Raw genomic sequence first — 17,459 nt, forward strand, 5'->3', positions numbered from 1 at the left:
ATTCTTAAATATAGAACTTTCCCTGAAAGACCATAGCCTGAAAAGAAGTAAATAACTTGAAAGATTACTTTGTCTAATGTTATGATTGCAAGTTCCCTAAATACTTGTACAGTATCAGAATTATGAGTTTCCCAGGTGGCTCATTGGTAAAGTATCCACCTGTCAATGCAGGCAACTCAGGAGACGGAGCTTTGATCCCAGGGTCAGAAAAATCCCCTGGAGGAGGAAATGGCAACCCACTCCAGTATTCTTGCTAGGAGAATCACATGGACAAAGAAGCCTGGTGGGCTGCAGTCCATAGGGTTGCAAAGACTTGGACCTGACTGAGCATACACACACACATCTGAATTTTAATTCAGTTCATTAGCCTGTTAACATTGTATGAACATTTGTTGACCCAAAGGGTGTATTTTTCCCAAAATTATCTAGCTTAATGTGCTTTATTAGTTGTAATGTCAGTCTAATTTCTTGACTGTCATTAATTATTTTTGTATATAAAATTAATAATTTTAGTAATTATTAGTTTTGTGATAATACATTTATATTTATACTTAAAACTTTATATTTTAACATATATATATTTAACACATATATACTTTAATACATAAATTATATTATGGAGATCTTCATTTTGAGTTCTATTTGGAATGCTTACATATATTTGAAAGTAAATTATTAGATATTAACCAAAACTATTAACGTTAAGCTTGGCTTTGTTTGCCATGTTAATTAGAAGGAGGTCCTATGAGATGATATGTTCTCTGGTTATGCATAATTTTAAGGATGCCATAAATGGCATGAAAGTAGGCATTTAGCTATTGAGACTTGCAAAAACCTAAGCCAAGGTCAAATAACAAAATTTTGCTGAATATGAAGGCTGAAGCCAAACATTAATACACCCATAAGGTGATAAATTAATTTGTTATTTAATTAAAACTTTTTTAAAACTATGCTTATGTAAGTTTTATTTGCATAATATATAACTAGACAGCATGCATTTGTATATATTTATATACATATGTCTTCATAGAGTAAGTCAATATTTTTTATAAAGTATAAAATAAAAGTTGTCCTAAGGATTACTCGTAAATTTAAAGACCAAATTATAGCTTATCTCATTCATTCATAAAAGGAAATGGTTACCCACTCCAGTATTCTTGCCTGGAGAGTCCTGTGGACGGAGGAGCCTGGTGGGCTACTGTCCATTGAGTCGCACAGAGTCGGACATGACTGCAGCGACTTAGCATGCATGCATTCATTCATAAAATATTGAATGCCTGTTTTGTTCTAAAATCATGCAGACACACAGAAATGTACAAAATAGTCCCTATTGTAACCAAGCTTATAGTCAAATAGGGAACTTGAATGTTAAATAATTATAAATGTGATGAGTGTAAATATATGCAGGTTTCTGTGAGAGGATATAGGAGCTCTGGGGAGGTACGAGAATGGAGTGAATGGCAAGATGGTGGGAAGTAGAGTTTTAAAGGATTTTTACAGAGAGGAAGGAGTGTGACATCCAGGAACACTGGCTACAGGAGGGGAAAAAATGGAGTTAGAGAAACTAGAGGCTCTTGGGAGTGCTCTAGATGAGAGAGAGGGTGGGAAAAATGACTTAAAGTTTTTGCATTCCATTTATTTTCATTCAGTTATCCAGCACCTACCAAGGTACACTACTAATGCACCCCTGTAAAATGCACATGCTCATAATGCACATCCATTTTATGATGCTGGTAAAAATTCAGTGTTGGTTAAAAGTGACAATATCTTTTAAGAATAAAGAGACAGAGATGTTTCTTATATGATAGAGTTTGGTGTACAATTTTTGACTTTATATCCTGCCAATTTTATTGCTTGATAGATTGATTCATAACTTTTACTTTCAAAATTCATCTGAAGTGGTAAAAGAAAACAAAAGATGCAGTGAAACTATAAAATGTTACATTGAGAATCAAGACAACAATCTAATAAAAGGGTAGGAGAAGTTAATAGAAAATCTAGGATAAAGAATATTTTTACAGCTTTATGAATAATTAACTTTGTGTCCTGAGACAATTAAATCAAAGAATCATGCTGGATAAGAAAACTCTCATATTTATTAGTATTTGTGTATGTGTGTGTGGAAATAAAACATTTCATTAATCAGTTTAAATCTTTCCTGAATCTTGAGAATAATTGTGTGAGGATAATTCCACAGAAAATTCCATGGACAGAGGAGTCTGGTGGGCTATAGTCCATGGGTTGCAAAAGTCAGACACAACTTAGAACGAAACCAGCCAACCAACCAATCAACAGAAAATAAAAATGAAACTCCCTCACCTGCTTTGCTTCTTGACTTACCTTTTATTTTCACTTGAAAATGTCTTTTAAATCCAAATGAATGTATTCTAACACTATATATATATATATTTAAAAGTTCATAGTAAACTGCTTATGCTTTGGTAGTGTCTTGAGTGTGTGTTAATACTCTGCATGTCAGTAACCTGGAATTAGTTTTTTTTTTTTATTAAGTGGTATTTTTAAGAAGTACTATTTAAAAAAAATTTTTTTTATTAGTAGTATTTCAAGAACTTTGCAGTCCAGAAATGAAGCTGATTCATTATAAATGAAGCAATTTTAAGATATTAAAGATATGTATATGTCTTTTTAAAGTTACATACATCTTAAATATACCTGGGAGATTCCTTAGGTTATATATACACACACATGCATATGTACATATGTGTATATATGTATATTTTCTTGCTATGCAAAGATCTAAGATAATTCAGATAGGGTAGGCAGAAATTGGAAGGGCCCCTTTTACTTACCTAGCCTGTAAAACCATCTTTTTAACAGGTAGATATTTATCCTCATTTGTTTAAATGTATAGATAGAAATAATTCTATCTACCATTTCTGGTTTTGTCTTTTTAAATATACTGATAAATGACTTACTTTGTATGTATGTTATGAAGATTTACAAATGAAAGGAGTGTCATATTTTGACTAAAGTTTTTTTGACAGAAAGTGTGGATAGGATGTTTCAGCATTAGAAAACTCCTATTAATGTAATTGACCACGTTACCAAAGAGGAGAAACTGATTAATCACCTCAGTAGATGCTCAAGACATTTGACAAAACTTAATACCTTTTCTTTAGAAATTGAGGCAGAAAAACATCCTTTGTTTCTTTTCTGTGCTGTTTTTTCATTCAGCTATCTTTTATACAAGTTTATTGAAAAATGAATAAAGGAAAATCATCTGTGATTGAGCTGTTGAGATTATTCATGTATGTTTCATCAGGATCACTTTATTTTTCTAGTGAATTTATTACATTTTTGCCATGTTAGTAAATTTTTTTCTCCAGAGGTGTGTAGTATGGAAGGATTATATTTTATTTAACTTTTCGTGTTATAGCATTTAGGTTATACACATCTTAAATTGCTTCCCTGCAATATTCCTTTGGTTAGAGTTAAAATTTCTGTTTAATGGGTATATGAAGTGTTTGGATTTCTAGTATCAATTTGTCCTTCTGAAAGATTTGTAGCAGTGGTCTATGAGAGAGTAATTTACATATGTGACATGTTGACAGACAAAAAACTGTTGGAGAAAATTAACGTGAATTGTTGTATATAAAGAAACCTATCCTTTCACATTTTGTAGGTTCCTTTAAAAATAGCTCTTTGTTTTGTTTTTTGACTCCTTAGAAAACCAGACAAACAAAACAGTAGATGCTTCTGTTAATAAGAAAGCAGCTGATAGCACATCACAGGTAAGATGTGTCCTACTGTTTCGAAATGAAAGAATGGATTTCTATTGATATTCTTTGATAAAATGAAAATTATTCCAAGTCTGTTTTTTACAACTGTCCAAAATTTTTCAAACAGCTTCTTTGTGTTGTTTGACGAGAATTGAATTTTTTGATTAGTAATTTTCTTAGTGATATTGGATTATATATAACTGGCAGTCTAGTAATTTTCTTTCATACAGTGTGAAGTTTTAGTCTCCACATGTAATTTCTTCCTGGCCGATCTTTTTAAGAAGGTCTCACTGGTTTATCCCTCTCCCCACTCCTCCCTGTCCTCTGTCCTGCCATTGCCAACACACACACAGACACCATTGTAGTTTGTTCAGAGCTGATCAGAAACAGCTTTATGGAAAGAAAATTTTGGTTTTTCTGATAGCTTGTTAGTATTTTGCCATCCTTGGTACTTTTTCATGTTAAATTTAAGTCACCCAGGAGTGGAGTAACTCCATTTTTCCTGTATTAATAAAGTTCATCACAATTCTTTTTCTACATTGCTTTAGGTGTAATAGATTCATAGGGAAGTCATTGCATGTTTGATGGTCTAATTTCTTCCCTTCCTCTTAATCATATCTAGAAACTCATATATTTTCCTAGTGAGAGAAAAAATCTTGAATAAGTCAGGCGTGAATAAATGGTGTGAGTTTTAAAACAAGGGCATAGTGATCTTTAATTTTGACTATTCATCTTTAAAATGATGGATTTTTGACCAAAGATAGATATACACCATGCTGTATAGATCAAACTAAAGCTATTAGAAATATTTTATTTCTTACAAATTTTAGCAAGCTTTTTATATGATAGTAAAGGTCAAAGTTCTGATTGTTTCTGAGAATGTCTTGTAGCTATGTTTTTAATTAAAAATATATGGAGTACTTTTTTGGAAGGCATGTAGTATAGGAAACATCGATATATTCAGTGACTTTTCTGCAACATTTATAGCAAGTCTAGCTTTACTTTATAAAGTAAAACTAAAGCTAAACAAAGAAATTACAAACATCCTCATTTCTCTCAGTAACTTTTTTCTTGTTTGTTTGGACCTACTAGGTAATGTTTTAGGAGAAGAAGATGGACACTGTAATGGCTGTGTTTTTTTCTTGTTATAAATGGTGTTTCTTCTAGAGTTGTGCTGTCTAATGTGGTAGCCACTAATCACATGTAGGCTATTTAAATGAAAATGGATTTAATTTAGCCTTAAATAAAAAATTGACTTCCTCTATCACAGTAGCCCCATTTCAAAGCTCGAAAGCCACATATAGATAGTAACTACCATATTGGAAAACAAGGATATGGAATATTTTCATCATTGCAATAAGTTATATTCTGATGTTATATGGCAGCCTGGATGGGAGAGGAATTGGGGGAGAATGGTACATGTACATGTATGGCTAAATCCCTTTGCTGTCCCCTGAAACTGGCATATGACATTGTTAATTGGCTATACAGAATAAAAAAATTGGCTATACAAATTGGCTATACAAAATAAAAAAAATTTTTAAAGTTATATTAGGTTGCTGAAATAAAGTATATGTAATATTGTAAACATTTCAGTGAAATTAAAATTGATATAAAAGTTTGCCATACTTTAAAATTCTTTACTTAAAAATATTCTTTTTAAATTAAAAAAATAAAATAATATAAAATCTAGTCATACTCAGCTACTTATTATGTTTTGGAAAGTCTAAAACATGTATTACCACTTCACAAGTTTTAGAATTCGTAACTATTTCAGTTTACATTGTATTATATAACTTTTATTTTGATGAAGCAACTTGTACCAGTAGATCCAAAAAGACACCTGAAATAGTAAGTTACTGCATCAGATTAGCAAAGAGACTGTACAACCAAATTCTAAGTTCTCAAAGAATTTTTTAAAAAATTCTTCTTATTTAATAAATTTATTTGACTGTATCAGGTCTTAGCTGTGGCATGTGGGATCTTACTTCCCTGACCAGGGATTGAACCTGGGCCCCGTGCATTGGGAGCGTGGAGTCTTAGCCACTGAACCAGCAGGAAGGTCTTTCAGTGGATATTTTATTTGGCTTACAAGAATAGTAATTCACTACCATTCTATGAAAAACACAAGTAGCATGACTAGGCAGCTAATCTGTTAAAGTCATGTCTGATCAAAGGTTTGAATGAGTTCCAGTTATGGACTTAAATAGTAAATATAATATGCAAGTTTTATTATATAATAAGAAATTATTATGGAAATATATATGTGCTGCTTGTTATAAATTGATGCTTTATTGTCTTTTTGGGTTATAGATAAAATTTTTATTGTGCAGAAATACTTTGATAATGTAACACTACAGTTTTTTTTTGAGCATATGTTAAGAAATTGCTGTTAGCTTTTTACCCTGTATGTTACTTGGTAGCAAATAGAATCTGGTGTGAAATAGGTAGCCTATGTATGATTCTTTACACTCTTAGCTTTCTAACCACTCAGATAACTTCTTTTTTCTATGCCAAGTCTTACTTAGTTTTACTTCTGAACACTTGTAAGACTATCATAATTTAGAAGGAATCTAGATGGCATGTATGGAAATGATAGCTGTTCAGACATAGCTAATGAGAAAATAATTAAAGATATAAAATATTCTCTTTTTGTAGTCCTTGAATGAAGATTTCTCTAATGTCTTTCAAATAAGCACTTATTAGCATATTCCATATAATTGTTATTATTTTTTTCATAGATCTCATTTCATGTAGTACATTACTAATATATTTTATGTGGTAAAACATTATTTATTAAAACTACCATCATATGTTGTAAAACAGTGTAGAAATCATTTTCTGCTGCATCTGTAGTTTTATATTACTGTTTGGAGGGACTTGAGATCCACCTCAATTTTGCTGATTTGCTAGAAGGGCTCATAAAACCTGTGACAGGTTGTATCATGGTTATGATTTATCATAGCAAAAAATAGAGAACCAAACCAGCAGGGAAAAAAAATAAGCATCAAGTGGGATCAAGTGTGGTCAGGCTGAGGCTTCCATGTTCTTCCCTAACCAGCACTGCACAGGAGGGGCTTTCTCTCTGGTTATTACCTTAAGGAACAAGTGACAAAAGTCTTTGCCCTGGTAAGCCTGACTGAGTGTCACGGCCTGAGCTGATTGGACCACTGCTGCCTCCTGTGTAACCAGCTATGGCAGTCACAATGCAGGACTCCCAGCAGTGAATCCAGGTGTGCATCATCAGCCTTGGTGTTTGTGCAGATCAACCTTGATAAGCCAGTATGACGCAGTTCATTGTTTAAGGTGTTTAAGGAACAGAAGAAAATTATCAATAATTTATGTAAACTTTCTAAGGGCCACATTTTTGGTAGCCAACCAAACCTTAAGGTAGTTCCCAAGTTCCTTTGGAGAGATTGTGGAGTGAACAGCCCAGTCTTCTGTACTGGCATTCTCTGCAGTTGTTGAAGTGCCCTATTCTAGCCTTTCAAATATATTCTTTGTTATTGCCTTTAAGATATGATCTTATTATTTTAGTACAAAAAAGGAATACCCTACAAAGCCAATATCTTTGCCTTCTCGAAATTTTCTTAGTGTTCATACGATGAGAGTGGTCATTTAGGGGGACACATGATTAAATAACTTTTTAATAAAATAAATTCTTAGTATTAAAACCTACTTGACACAAGATGTTTTTTAGCAGTTTCAGAACTTCAGTAATATGTATAAATGCAGATATAGGCATGTAATGTCTCTTTACATAGGTTTTCTCAGAATTGATGGCAGAAAAATATGAACCTAGTGACATAGAAATAATAAGCTCTAGAGTCAGACAGTCTGGCAACTGTAATATGTAAGGCTTGAATACGTTATCTAAATCTCGGATTTGATTTCTTACCTATAAAATATGGCTAATGCTGATCTCAGCCACAGATTATTGTGGATGAAATTTGTTAGTGAATGTAGAACACTGACCATGAAGTTCCAGCTATCATGACTATCTTTTATTTGCTGTTAATAATTACTGAAATAATTAGATTTTATTTCTTAAGAAAATAGAAACAGGAGACTACTGTAGTATGTGATAATAGATGAATTTTATCAGTCAAGTTAGGATAAATAAAAATACAATTCAGTAAATTAGCTCACTGATTATAGACCTTTCTTCCTATTATAGATTATACACTATAGAAAAATATGCACCTTATAATAGAACATTAAAACAATAAAAAGAAATAGACAAATTGACCCTTTTATCTTTATAAGATTTACTCTTTGTATCTTCTCTAGCATTAATGTAATTAAAGCAGTTTTTTTCAGTGTGTTTGTGTACTTGTATTGAAAGTGAGTATCTAGGAGGAAAAAACTAGTTAGTTATTTCTTGATTTTTTGATGTGTTATTTCATCTGACAGTCCCTAATATTGATAGGAAATTTCATTTTGTTTCTTTTGTTTAGTCAGTGATATGGTTGAATTTAGGTCTGCTGTTCTATAATTTAAAAAATATATCATCTATTTTTTGTTTTTGGGTACTTTTCCCCCTACTTTAATTTTGTGTTGATTTTTTAATACTCTTAATTTTTCTGTTGTCCTTAAAAAATTGAAGTATAATTGATTTACAATGTGTTAGATTGTGGTATACAGCAAAGTGATTCAGTTACACATATGTATATATTCTTTTTCGTTACAGGTTATTAGAAGATATTGAATATAGGTCCCTTAGATATGTAGTAGAATCTTACTGTTTTCTATTTTATATATAGTAGTTTGTATCTGCTAATTCCAGACTCTTTTAATTTATCCCTCCCTGCCTTTTCCCCTTTGGTAACCTCTAGTTTGTTTTCTATGTCTATGAGTCTGTTTCTGTTTTATAAGTGAATCCATTTGTATATTTTAGATTCCGTGTGTAAGTGATATCATGTATCTTTCTGACTTGCTTCACTTAGTATGATAATCCTTGGGTCCATTCTTATTTGTGGCTGATTAATATTCCGTGTGTGTGTGTAAGAAAGACATCTTTATCTATTTATCTGTCAATAGACATTTAGGTTGCTTTCGTATCTCAGCTGTTGTAACTCGTGCTGCTGTGAACATTGGGGTGCATGTATCTTTTTGAATTAAGAGTTTTCTCTGGATATGTGCCCAGCAATGAGATGTTTGGATCAAGTGGTAACTCTCGTTTAAGTTTTTTAAGGAACCTCTATATTTTCCTCCATAGTGGTTGCATCAGTAATTTACATTTTCACCAACAGTGTAGGGGAGGGTACCCTTTTCTCCACATACTCTCAAGCATTAATTGTTGGTAGACTTTTCAATGATGATCCTTCTGACCAGTTTGAGATGATACTTTCTTGTAGTTTTGATTTGCATTTCTCTGGTAATTAGCTGTGTTAGCATCATTTTATGTGCCTCTTGACCATCTTCTTTGGAGATGTTTAAGTCTTCTGCCCATTTTTTTATTGGGCTATTTGTTTTTTAGTTATTGATTTGTGTACCCTGTTCATATATTTTGAAAATTAAGCCCTTATCAATTGTGTTGTTTGCAAGTATTTCCTCCCAGTCTGTAGGTTGTCTTTTTGTTTATGGTTTCCTTTGCTATGCAAAAAGCTTATGAGTTTTTTTAGGTCTCATTTGTTTATTTTTGTTTTTATTTCTATTGCCTTGGAAAACTGACCTAAGGAAGCATTGCTGTGATTTATGTCAGAGAAAGTTTTGCCCACGTTCTCATCTGGGAGCTTTATGGTGTCATGTCTTACATATTTAAGTCTTTAGCCATTTTCAGTTTACTTTTGTGTATAGTGTGAGGGCATGTTCCAGCATCATTGATGACATGTGGCTGTCCAGCTTTCCCAACTTGCTGAAGGGACTGTCTTTTGTGCCTCCTTTGTCAAAGATTTGTGCCTCCTTTGTCAAAGATTAGTTGACCGTAGGTGTGTGGGTTTGTTTCTGGGCGCTTTGTTCTGATCCATTGATCCATATCTGTTCTTATACCAACACCATGTTGTTTTCATTGCGATAGCTTTGTTGTATTCTTGATGTTGAGAGTGTTAGACCTCCAGTTTTGTTCTATTCTCCCAGGATTGTTTTGGCAATTTTGGGTCTTTTGTGATCCCACATAAGTTTTAGGATTATTTGTTCTAGTAATTCTTGGAATATATTTTTAACAGCTGCTTTGAAGTCTGCTAAATTCAACATCTGGCTCCACTTGGAGTTATTTTTATTGACTATCTTTTATTTCTAGTTGGGTTCTACTTTACTAGTCTTTGCCTGTTGTTCTAGTAATTTTTATTGAATTTAAAATTTAATTTTAAAAGTGGACCTTAGTTGGACAAGTGGATTTTATAGATCTGTTGTAGCAAGTGGATTCTGTTATGTTCTTCAAAGGTTTGTTAAGAACTTTTCAGTTTGGGTTTTACAGATTTGTGATGTTTGTTAACAAGTCATTTTCTGTGAAGTCATTATCATAGAAGAGGTTTATAATTGTAAGATTTAGAGTTACATCATGGTCTTTGGGTTTGGCCTGTATATCTAACATCAAGAAATCATTTTCTTTAACTTTGTAAAGCTTTAGTATTGTAGATGAAAACCTTAATCGTTTGGAGTTGACATGACTGTAAATATACCATAAAGTAATTATGATTAGCATTTATAGAGCGGTTATTGTGTGTCATGCCTGGTGTTAAGCTTTTTGTATTAACCCTTATAATAGACTTCATATCCAATTTTTTGAAATTAAAAAATTGACATTTTAACATAAGTTCACGTAACTTGTAAATGTTGGAACTAAAAGATTCAGTCATTCTTTTTGACTTGAAGATCTTGGCTCTTTAGGTCTATGTTGTACTGCTTCCTTTTTTTGTTGCCATTATATAGTTTAGAAAAATTTTTTTAACTACATTTCTAATAATTTTGGACAATGAGTTGACTTTGGTCAAATTGGATGTCATCTGATTATAGCGTATTACATCCTATGCTACCATACCATTCTTTAGGGAGAAAAATAGATTATTTTATGTAACCTAATTCTGGCTTTAAAGTTGCCTTTGGTCTTTTTGTGAATTAATGTTGATAATTTAATATAGATTTGGTCAACATTTTAATATTAGAAATGAATCATGTTTACAGTTAATCACTTAAAGCACTTGATAGTCAACTCTAATAGCTCTATGTAATTGACAGTATAATTAAAAAAGAAAATAATATATTGTGAAAGATTTTTTTTTTTTTTTTTGTGGCAGATATTTGACCCATGAGGATCCTTGGGTCATTTATCTGACAAACACTCTTTAGGTAAAGTTGTTTAGGGGTCCGGATTGAACCAGGCTATGCATTATCATTACTTCCCCTCAGTATCATTTTATTTTCCTTATGCCTACCAGAGTTCCCATAGCAAAATGCAGATGTTTTGTTTTTTAGAGTGGAAAAGCCACAAGCAGCGATTCAGGTGGTGTCATTGATCTCACAATGGATGATGAAGAGAGTGGAGCTTTACAAGGTACTTAAATATAAGTAATCATACTAAGGAAAGCTTTAGTAACATTTTTCTCTCTTAACTCATTATACTTAGTGAGTACAGATCTTGACAGCATTGTTTGTGTCCTTTTTAAAAAGAGTTTTTAAGATTAGAAGTAAAAAATAGAAATCAAATCTTGGGAGAAAATTAACAAAGCATAAAGGAAAATAGAGCAACTAAGAAAATATTTAACTATGGAATACTTCTCTTTTTATAGCTGTTATTTCACTTGATCCTTACCATAACCCTGTAATGCCCATTTTAGATTCAGAGTATGAATTAAATCTAGGTCTTTAGACTTTAAACGTTTTTTTCCATATGTGTATATGTGTACTTTAACATAGGTGTTAAATCAAGATATTGTTAAAAAGCACATATACCCAGAATTCTCAGTATTATTCTGAGTTATAATATTTAGAAATTATATTGGTTAGCTGATGACCGATATTCCAAGTTATTCTTCTACAGTGTTAATAGGTGTTATGTAAATAAAAACGTTCATGATTAAATACTCTTGGGAAATGCTGAGTTAAAATTATATGGGTTTTTTTCCTTAATACAGATATCTCTGAACCTTTACTGTGCTGATTTACAGTGTAAATCTCCAAGAATGATTCAAGCGATAGAGTATTTCTCAAACTTATTTGACTGTACAAAATAACTTTGCTCATAGACATATCTGTAAAACTTTGTGGTGGTAATTATATAATGCATGTGAAAAATCTAGTAGGATCAGACATTAATTTTTTAAAAAATATTAGAGATTTTAAGAAATTATATTTTAGGGAATAAGATAGTTCAGTTGGTTTTAGAAAAACAAAATTAAGTAGCTATACAGTTCATTATGTGACATTAAGGTCAGATTTTTTTGTAAAAACTGATGTAAAATTGGAAGATTTATGTCATCATATGTTGGGGTTGAATTCATGCCTGTCTGATTACTGTTTAAACATTTCAAATTTTCTGTATTGCTTTTACTATTTTTTTAATACACAGATCTTAATGAAAGAAATTTCCTAGAGCACAAAAGTAAATCCTAGTTATTTGTAAGAGGACACAGATAGGGCTGGTTTTGGATAAAAAAGTAAAATAAAAGTTTGTCATCTGTACTCATGCCATTTCCCTTTGTAGCACCCCTGCCTCTTAGAATCTCTCTCCATTGCCCCACCATTGAGTGTTACTTAAAGTCTCCCATCTAATGTGCATTGTCTTCATCAACACTCAGATATTAAAGTAGCTGCTGCTAAAGCCTTAAGCTTGTTGGATTAAGTTAGAAGTAGGATTCTTTTCATTTAAAAAAAAGAATTGCAACTATATTTTCTTTAAATATGATTTAAAATCTGTGGTAGAACCAACAGTGAATTATTTAAGGTTCTGACTTGGTTTTCACATTGGCAGAAGTACACTTAATTAAAATACAGTGAAATTGTTCTCTTAGTGGTAAAATGCAAATGAATGGCAAAGATAAACTTGTATATCTAATATTTTTCTATTGTTAATCATATTGCCTCACTTTTAATTAACAGACCCTAAAAAGGTAAATCATACCCCTGTGTCAACCATGAGTTCTTCTCAGCCTTTATCTCGACCATTGCAACCCATCCAGCCAGCACCGCCTCTTCAGCCATCTGGAGTGCCAACAAGTGGACCATCTCAGACAACAATACACTTACTACCTACAGGTAAACTTGCTGAATCACTGAGCTGAAACTTATAGTTTGGCCTGTTGTGAAATATGACTGTAAGGTTAGACGGAAAATTAGCTCATTTAGGTAAGTACCAATGGATGTGATTACTGGATCATACAGGAAGAATGTGGTTTTGCAGAAACTGCCAGAGTAAAGTGGCTGTCCCAGTTTGCATTTTTACCAGCAGTGAGTGTGAGGAAGGAACTGTTGCTCCACATCCTTACCAGCATTTGGTATTGTTAGGGTTTTAGATTTTCACCATTCTAATAGGGATAGTAGAATCTCATTGTTATTTGATTTGCATCTCCCTGATGATATATTATGTTGAGCAGCTTTTCCTGTGCTTCTTTGCCATCTGTTCATCATCTTTGGTGAGGTGTCTGTTCACATCCTTTGTGTACTTTTTAATTGGGTTGTACATTTTCTTACTGTTGAATTCTAGGAGTTCTTTGTGTGTTTTGGATGAGTCCTTTATCAGTTAATGTCTTTTGCAGATATTTTGTCCTTTTCTTCACACTCCCTTGAGATGAACTTGATTTTAACCCTAATTATGTTAGTAATAAGTTATAAAAGCTATAACTATTTTTTTAAAGATTAGAAAATTAAGAATAATCTTCATTGTTATTTTTCAGTTTTTAAAAAATTGTATTGGAGTATTCCCATTGTCATTTTGAAGACAATGTGTGTTTTTGAATGCAGTGTGACTTAATTTTGCAGATAGTCTTTTAACTAGCAGCACTGATACAGAATGGTTATAAAGAAGAGTTAAACTATGTATGTCTTTGTCATCTAACAGTGTAAACAGCAGAAATGAATATAGTTTCTCTGGAACAGATGAATATAATGATTCATTCTAATTATAACCAAGATGTTATAATTGATCAAACAAGAGTTTTTCAGTGATTCTTAACTAAAAATTGTTTTAACTGGCCTAACACTACTGTCAGAAGATAAACATTAAAATTTTATTGTTTAGAATAGGAGGTGATTTGACTCATCTGAAAAACTTGTCAGTTATAATAGCCAATCAGTTTTTTGAACTATGGGACCACAAGTTACTCTTTTGGATTTATACCCATCGGTAGAAGGCCTGGAGGGCCTAAAATTCCACTCTGCTAAGAATAATTTAACATTGAGGAAGGGAAATATATATATAAGATCATACTCCCCAAAATCTAAACCCTTTCTTCATCTTCACATGCTTATTTATCTAGACAGACTAGAGTGGGGAGGGCCTTGGACATGGTCGAGGTGTACTTTTCTTCTGAAACTTGGATTGTACTAATAATACTAACCTTGGTTGACCCTGTCATTCTTAACTTTTTCATGATTACAAAAGGAGACTCTTGTCTATTACAGTAAATTGGATTTTGTATAAAGTGAATTGTCATTTAATATTGCTTACTTAACATAGAATTGACTGCATCTTAAATCTATTTTTCTGCTTTTCATTAGCTCCAACCACCGTGAATGTAACACATCGTCCAGTAACTCAGGTGACCACAAGACTCCCTGTACCTAGAGCTCCTGCAAACCACCAGGTGGTTTATACAACCCTCCCTGCACCAACAGCTCAGGCTCCCCTGCGAGGAACTGTTATGCAGGCTCCTGCTGTTCGGCAGGTCAATCCCCAAAACAGTAAGAGACCCTTTTCCTATTTATGTTGTTCTTTTGCATGTAGTTGGAGTGGCTTATATTGATGTTAGATGCAGCAAAAAGTGTTCAGTATCATACTAAAACTATTATTCATTGATTTTCTTTTCTTAGGAGAGTTAACCAGAAAAAAATGGACTGGTATCTAATTTGTGTTCTGTGTGTTGTCTTCAGTTTAATTATTTATGGACTACTTGATTTGATGTTGGTCTGTACAGTACTTTAGAGACAACTTGCCTAGTTAAAGTGGGAGTGGTCAATTGTGACTTAGCCCAGATGGAGATAATGGTAAAGGATAGCCTCAAATGAGAGTCTTAAAGGTATGGAAGGTGGCTGAGAAATAAAAGATGGGAAAATGTTTAAGGTAAATTGTAATTTCCGTGTGTGTGTGTGTGTGTGTGTGTGTGTGTGTGTATACATATATATATGAAATATATATGTTTTCAGTTGCAAAATATACAAACAAGTTTCTATAAAGGATATATTTAAAGCTAGCAAAGTGAACCACATATGAACTCTCCATTAGGCTAAGAAATAGGACTTCATCAGAATCCAAAAGTCTATGTATGCCCGCTCTTAATTGCATCCTTCTCCCTTTCCATCAGAGGTAACCATCACCCTTACTTACTTTCTGTTTTTCTGTATGGTTTTGCAATCTCTATAGGTATCACTAAAAATATTTAGTTTTGGAAAACTTAACAAGCAGGGACAAATCCAGCTATTTACTGAAACTTCAGTCATGCCATTATTAGGTGATGGCTATAGAAGAAAATAAACTAAACAGAGTCTCTAGTTCACATTCTGGCTTTAGCTTTCTCCAGCTTACAAGAGCTTTCTCTGGGGAAATCAGTCAGCGGTGTCTTAAATGAATTCTGGGAAACAGGGCTCCTAGCAATGTACCCACAGTACTGGATACATGGCAGAAATATGGTTGGGCGATGAGTGGCTTCTAAATTTTCTCCTTTTTTTTAATTAATAAAACTTATTTTATTTTTGGTCACACTGGGTCTTCATTGCTGCACATGAGCTTTCTGTAGTTGCGGGGAACAGGGGCTACTCTCTCGTCGTGGTGTTCAGCCTTCACACTGCGGTGACCTATGCAGTGCAGGCTCTCGGGGCTTGGGCTTCAGTGGGCGCAGCTGTCAAGTAGGCTGGACCCTAGAGCACAGTCTCAGTAGTTGCCCCATGGCGTGTGGGATCTTCCCAGGCCAGGGGTCAAAGCCGTGTCCTCTGCATTGGCAGGCTAATTCTTACGCATTGTAACACCGAGGAAGTCTGCTTTTAAATTTTCTGCTTTTATTGCCCTGATGTCTGTATAAAGAGTTTTCTGTTGGATGAAATGAGTATCCTCAGCTGATTAGCAGGGCATGGAAAGGAAGAGAGGAACCTTGTTAAAATGAGGCAAGATTAGCTTGCCTGTTCTGGAGGCAGCAGAGATCTTTGTGAAGAGAGCTTCGTGTTTTCTATCTTTAGAGTCACAGTGCTCCGTTCTGACCTATTTGCCTCCTGTGTTCTGTGTACCTCCAATGTTTCAGTGCGCTGGGATTTGGGCAGGGATTGCATTTCTTTCTTCCCTATGCTGGGTCCTGTTCACTGTGTCTCCTGTTGTCTGTTGATCTTGTCTCTCGTGTGGCTACTTGAAGAAAAGTTCATGGAGGTAGACTGTTTATTTTGGTAGCTTGCATATGTGAGAATTTCTTTATCCTCATGCTCAAATGATACTTTAGCTGAGTATAGCCTTCTAGGTTAGATATATTTTTCCTTTTGAATTTTACAAGCATCGCTTTACTGATTTTTAAATGTTTAATTCAGTGTTCTACCAAATTTAGAATAGAATCTGATTCAGTCACTTCATTTTCTTTTATAGGTGTTACAGTTCGAGTGCCTCAAGCAACTACATATGTTGTAAACAATGGATTAACCCTGGGATCAACGGGACCTCAGCTCACAGTGCATCACCGACCACCACAAGTGCATACGGTAAGTGTGGACCCTTGGCTTCACAAAATTCTCACCTATAAAGCTGTCAGATACCACTGCAGTTGGTACTTTTTCTTTAAACTAGTTATATCAAAAGAAAATAACAGGTCTTCTGTTTTTCCAGCAGATGTTTATTGAAGAAAGTAGATCTTACCATTAGATCTATCACCATTACCCAGAAACACTTCTGGGTAATGATGGTTGGTTAGTATAGAGTTTGCTTGTGGTGGTGTGCAGCATATAAAAAGAGTCCACGTCTGGGGCATCAGAAGTGAAATAGACCATGTTAAACTTATGGTTAGGTTAAAGAGAACATTCTTGAGTAGTGAATATTTTTTGAAATATTGAATATTTTAAGAAATATTGCATGTTTAATTTTATTCTTTTCCTCAGAATTTTATACTAGTTCTGTTACATTGCTATCATTTTATTGGTTTTATTTTAAACTTTTAATTAAAAAAGTTTTTTTAAATTTAGCTGTAGTTTATATACAGTATTGTAGTTTCAGGGGTACAGCTTTAGATCTTTTCCATTATAGGTTATTATAAGATATTGAATGGAGTTGCCTGTGCTGTAGAGTAAATCCTTGATTACCTATTTTATACATAGTGATGTGTATCTGGTAATCCCATACTCCTAATTTATCCCTTCCCCTCTCCTTTGGTAACCATAACTATTTTATGTGTCTGTGAACCTGTTTCTGTTCTGTAAAGAAGTCCATTTGTGTTATTTTTTGGATTTCACATCTATGTGATATCATATAATATTTGTCTTTCTCTGACTTATCACTTAGTACTTTTAATCATCCAATAGTTTTAATCATCCAATAGTATTAGGAATTCATTGGTTAAGAGATAATAGAGAAAACCAAAGATTTCTCCTTAA

The 17,459-nt window shown here is 33.2% G+C and overlaps 1 protein-coding gene across 5 annotated transcripts in view; it reads left to right on the top strand.

Moving 5' to 3' along the window:
- ATF7IP (activating transcription factor 7 interacting protein) overlaps nt 1-17,459 on the top strand; it is a 113,736-nt gene that overhangs the window by 84,378 nt on the left and 11,899 nt on the right. For all 5 annotated transcript variants that reach the window (XM_020910777.2, XM_020910781.2, XM_020910776.2 and 2 more), the window contains exons 10-14: nt 3,688-3,752; nt 11,157-11,235; nt 12,780-12,935; nt 14,397-14,579; nt 16,462-16,574. In XM_020910777.2, coding sequence (XP_020766436.2) covers nt 3,688-3,752; nt 11,157-11,235; nt 12,780-12,935; nt 14,397-14,579; nt 16,462-16,574 — 596 coding nt within the window. The remainder of the gene's footprint in view (nt 1-3,687; nt 3,753-11,156; nt 11,236-12,779; nt 12,936-14,396; nt 14,580-16,461; nt 16,575-17,459) is intronic.

The sequence above is a fragment of the Odocoileus virginianus genome, chromosome 23 (assembly GCF_023699985.2).
Source record: "Odocoileus virginianus isolate 20LAN1187 ecotype Illinois chromosome 23, Ovbor_1.2, whole genome shotgun sequence".
Taxonomy (NCBI): Eukaryota; Metazoa; Chordata; class Mammalia; order Artiodactyla; family Cervidae; genus Odocoileus; species Odocoileus virginianus.